This window comes from Borostomias antarcticus (genome assembly GCF_949987555.1).
Source record: "Borostomias antarcticus genome assembly, chromosome: 7".
Taxonomy (NCBI): domain Eukaryota; kingdom Metazoa; phylum Chordata; class Actinopteri; order Stomiiformes; family Stomiidae; genus Borostomias; species Borostomias antarcticus.
In genome coordinates this window covers 28,495,874-28,500,873 of record NC_140240.1, presented here as the reverse complement: position 1 = coordinate 28,500,873, position 5,000 = coordinate 28,495,874, and the positions used below count along the sequence as shown (strand labels likewise).

The 5,000-nt window shown below is 46.5% G+C and overlaps 1 protein-coding gene across 1 annotated transcript in view; it reads right to left on the bottom strand.

The window, feature by feature from the left end:
* Positions 1–1,314: 1,314 nt before the first annotated feature.
* Positions 1,315–5,000, bottom strand: part of slc2a15b (solute carrier family 2 member 15b) — a gene marked incomplete at both ends in the record, with an annotated part of 14,495 nt that continues 10,809 nt past the window's right edge. Inside the window, 5 exons of the mRNA XM_084441445.1 lie at positions 1,315–1,575; positions 2,050–2,177; positions 3,820–3,895; positions 4,236–4,337; positions 4,633–4,743. Coding sequence (XP_084297571.1) covers positions 1,315–1,575; positions 2,050–2,177; positions 3,820–3,895; positions 4,236–4,337; positions 4,633–4,743 — 678 coding nt within the window. The remainder of the gene's footprint in view (positions 1,576–2,049; positions 2,178–3,819; positions 3,896–4,235; positions 4,338–4,632; positions 4,744–5,000) is intronic.

Sequence of the window (5,000 nt, the reverse complement as noted above, 5' to 3'; positions counted from 1 at the left end):
TAAGAAGTGTAACATAAATGGATTTTGTATATCCTTACCTGTGTGGCAACCTGCTGATGGTAAACATTATGGCATGGCTTCCGAGAAAGGCATTCAGCCGAAACCCCCCAAACTTTTCAACGGAGATCTGCTATTGATTGTTCGTCTTTAGTCCAGGACAAGGCTTCGTCCTGCGACCCCGAAACCAGCATGATGAGAATAAGCCAGACGAGCAAAAAACATATTTCCAGTGGGCACCAATTCCACCATGTTGCTTTCACCTATCCCGTGTTTCTCACATCAGTGCTGTCATAAAAGAAGCTACGGAGTGAGGGAGCTAGGCTACTTATCTTTCCACCCCAAATCCTATAGCCCTTCTTTCTCTCTCCATTTGAATTTGAATTGAAACCTTTATTGCCCCAGAGGGGAATTTGTTTAGCACACATCAAGCATACAGAAAACATTGAAATGTACGCCCATCACCAACACCACAATGTCACCAACCACCATCATCGTCATCACCATCCTCACCAACATCATCGCATCAACATCATCATCACTGCAACAGGCATCAACAGCTGTTCAACAATTTAATGCTTCTTGGCACAAAAAGAAGTGCTGGCTCGTTTTGGGCGTTCTAAACCTGCGTCCAGAGGGGAGTAGGGGGAACTCTGAGAAGAGTGGATGGGAAGGATCGTCCAGTATTCGTCTGGCAAGGTTGATGGTGTACTGATCAGAGAGCTGAGAGACACTCTGAACATCTGAGCCAGTGATTTTCCTCCTCGCTTAGTAACCTTGTCCAGCATGTTTCTGTTCTGGATGGACAGACTTCCACCCCAGCACTGGATGGCGAAGGTCACCACGCTCTGAACGAACGTCAGGTAGAACAGTCTCAGTGTTGTTACGTCTGCCTTGAAGCTGCGTAGCTTCCTTAAAAAAATAAAGTCTCTGTTGTGCTTTTTTGTATCCTGCCACTGTGTTGGCAGTCCAGGTGAGTTTGGAGTCAATGATAGCGCCCAGGTACTTATATTCCTCCACCGTCTCAATCGGTGTACCTTGTAGGGTAACCGCTTGCAGGGAGGGGGGGCTTCTTCTAAAATCGATCACCATTTCTTTTGTTTTTTAAATATTTAGAATAAGTGAGTTTGTCGTGCACCATTCATAGAAGTGGTCCACCTCAGTCCTGTAGTCCTGCTCTGTGTCCGTTAAGAGACCCACTAGGGCAGCGGCATCTGCACACTTGACTAAGTTTACTTATCTTTACCCATCTACTGTACTCATCCCTCCATCCCCAAGAACCTCCATCTCCCTACCTCCTCTCCCATCCCTCCATCCCTACTTCTGCTTCGCCCGTGTCCCTTCTTCCTCGTGGCCAATGGCGCCGTAGCCGTTCATCTTAGCGAGCTTGAGGTGGTTCGCGTCGCCCAGGTCGCTGCTGCTGCCGCCGTCGGCCAGCACGCCGTTCCTGGCGGCGAACATCTGGCTGATCTCCAGGAAGGTCTTGTTCTTCGTCTCGGGGATGATGAAGTAGACGTAGGCCGCCACCATGATGCAGATGCTGCAGAACACCAGGTAGCAGTAGGACCCTGCGGACATCTGGAAGGGGGGCGGGGGTGGGGGTGGGGGGGGACAAGAAAGTTGAACGTTCTCTTCGGAACCGGGAGGAGATAGGTGGACTAAAAAACGGACCAGGGCACCGGGAGATAAGAAGAAAAGGTCGAGCTTCGCTACGGTGTAGTCGCATTTCAGAATCAGAATCAGAATTTGTTTAATGCCATGTCGTTTTTCAACATACTAGGAATTTGCTTCGGGCAATGCAGCCTAACATGGAGACAACATTAGACAGGGTCCAGGGCAGAAACGGCACAGTGCAAAGAGCAGTAGCCTACAAAATATGAACGCAAAATAAGATAACGAATATACAAATATAGCAAAATAAGAGAAAGATAACAGTAGGCCTATATATATTTAGTTTTAGTGTTTTTTTTTAATCCACTGAAACCCTCAGCACCAACAAGCAGAGTTAAAAGGATGAGTGTGTCAGTCTACTGGCTGGTCGAGATATCTGACCTGCAGGAAGGGGAAGATGAAGCCGATGGTGAAGTTGGAGAACCAGTTGAGCAGCCCAGCCACCGTGTAGGCCGCCGGCCGGTGGGACTGTTTAAACAGCTCCGCCGTCATCAGGAAGGGCACCCCGGCTGGACACGAAGACACACACACACACACACACACACACACACACACACACACACACACACACACACACACACAGAGTTAATACAGGGCTCCACTCTAAAGCTCATAGGCTCTACCAAGCTGAATCAACAGAGCACATCGCTAGTCAGTAGGCTCTTGGCTATAGGCGTATAGCTTCCACCCTGGCTTGCTCGATCCCGGGTCCTCCTGCCAACTCACATGACCGACCGCCTCTCATAGCCCAAACACCACTTTAGCCATCGCGGGACATATCTCAGAGTCAAGAGACAACTGTTGTGTCAGGCAGCTCCGAGAGGATCCTTAAAAAGATTAGACTGCCATAGGATTCCAATCATCCTTATCAAGTCATTGGGTTTACACCACGCCTACACACATTCTGAATTATCTACAGCTGTCCAAAGATTAGGATCAAGCCAAAAACGCACATCACGTGCTTCCAGTTATAGTACAGTCGCATGGAAGTTGTAACCATGGTCTACTTGGCAAAACTGCAGAAGTCATGAATATAGGCCTAAACCACTACACTGCTCGTTTAGTCCATTAGTTTAATATTCTGAACAATCTATGGCCGGTTTCATTGCCTTAAACATCAAATTATTCATTGTTAGAAATAAGAGGTATGAAGCAGTAGCCTAGTCTAATGTGCACTAGTAGCCTAAGACTAAGAGCCTAATGATGAGCTTGCCTTGCCAACTAAACTCCAAATTATTCGCGCATGATAATTGCACGCAGGAAGTCTTAATATTGTCAAACCAATAACTAGACCGCAATTTGTCAACATCTAGCCCACGTAGGCTGAGGCAGGGCGGTGTTTATATGAGTTTTTTTGTCAAAGAAGCCCGTATTCATCATCTCCAGCTTATGAAGAATGAGCTATTAAGAAGCTAATTGCGCAGCCGAGGTCCGAGTCTGAGCGAGTCTGAGCGAGTCTGAGCGCAAGGTATAGATTTTCGCGGGTTTTGACGAATGACGTTATGTAAACCGCGCGCGCGGCTATCCATCATCTCACAGCCGCTCAACATGGCGCCCGACGCTGTCAACTAACTGTTGCCTTTAATTCAGTTCACTGGCTCCACAGACTAGCCTACCACAAACGCACAAACGCGTGTGAGAATGGATGTTGTTGTTCCTGTGTGGATGTTATCCTCATTTACAGGACTAATGATGGAATACAAATGTTTCTTCAGAGTGTGGAACGGAACCTGGAGGGAGTTTGGCAGTGTAGGCCTAGTTCTATTTCCCACCACCAGAGAGCAGTGTTTCCTTGTGTGAGAGGATGATAATTGGGTTACTGTGGAATGGGTGAAGATGTGTCACTGCTTTGAAGAGCTTGTTGAAGGAGCGAGTAGGGTAGTAGCCTAGTAACAGTGACTGCACACTCCCAGCACACTCACACACACACACACACACACACACACACACACACACACACACACACACACACACACACACACACACACACACACACACACACACACACACACACACACACAGCTCTGAGAGAGAGAGTTTAAGAGAGAAAGAGAGAGACTCTGAGAGAGTGTGGCAGCCTCGTCTTTCGATGGGTCAGATAATGTTAAAAACAATAAGAATGTAACCATGTAGGCTATTTAGGATTCTTACCTGGCCCTATACAGAAGCCAGCGATGATCCCGACCACACAGCCGACACTGATATAGCGCAAAATCGGCATATGGGCCTGGAGTTGAATGGAAGCACGGGACAGTCATCAGCAGAGAGCATGGGACACTCATCACTAAACAATCGTCTGGTCTGACTCATTACACACACTCACACTCGAACACGTGCACACAACTATTTATAGTTATATCACAGTGTGTGCACTTGGTAATTGTATCTTGGGTGGTGTGACGTGTGGTGTCAAGTGTCCCTGTACACACAGTAAAATACCCAATAAACGCTACACAAAGCTGTCACCAGCAAATCAAGTTGTTTTTCTACTACATTTCTTCAATTCCAGTTTAGGGGTAGGCTGATGGTAAACTGATCTGAGGTCTGCCCTGATTGGAGGAACTCACCTGGAAGAGCAGCGAGAGCGTGATCCCAGCGCAGAAGATTCCCATTAAGGTGAATCCAGCGATCATCAACGGCCTCCTGCCCAACCGGTCAATGGTGAAGCACTGGAGGGGGCGGGGACACGAGGAACAAGCTATTTCTATTGGCCGACAGTCTGTCACAAACCTCAAGAGCTACATCCTCTTGTCAGGATAATCAAATTGCAGAAATTTTGTCTAAATGTGTCAATTTATTTTGTTTTATTCTTTGTACACACTGTATTTTCCATTTATTTGTTTTTGAGGTCTTCATGTGAATTGTCACTGATAGCCAAGTGGGAAACGTATTATATTTGAGTGTACTAACTCTTTAATCAAGTACAGCTGTGATTGAATGGGAACTCAGTGAGTTTTAATTTACCCCTATGCATCCAGAGATGACCTCAATGGCTCCGGTTCCAACTGTTGTGTACTGGATCTGAGGCCCTGGGATCCCAGCATCCTCAAAGATGGTGTTGGTGTAGAACCAGATCTAGAGTGTAGGGAAATGTAGTTCGTTGGTAAGTGTAAGACTACAGATTATATAACAATTTACTAGAGGTTTTCTCATGGTTACAATATTCCATTACTCCAACTCACAAGTCGCATTACTCCAATTCACAGTTCACAAATCTATTTATTACCCTCACCAACATGGTTAAATAATTCAAATGCAATTCATCATAATCATGATCATGATCAGATTTGGAGATCTGCCTGTCTGAGATCACATGCAAGATGTCTGTTCCA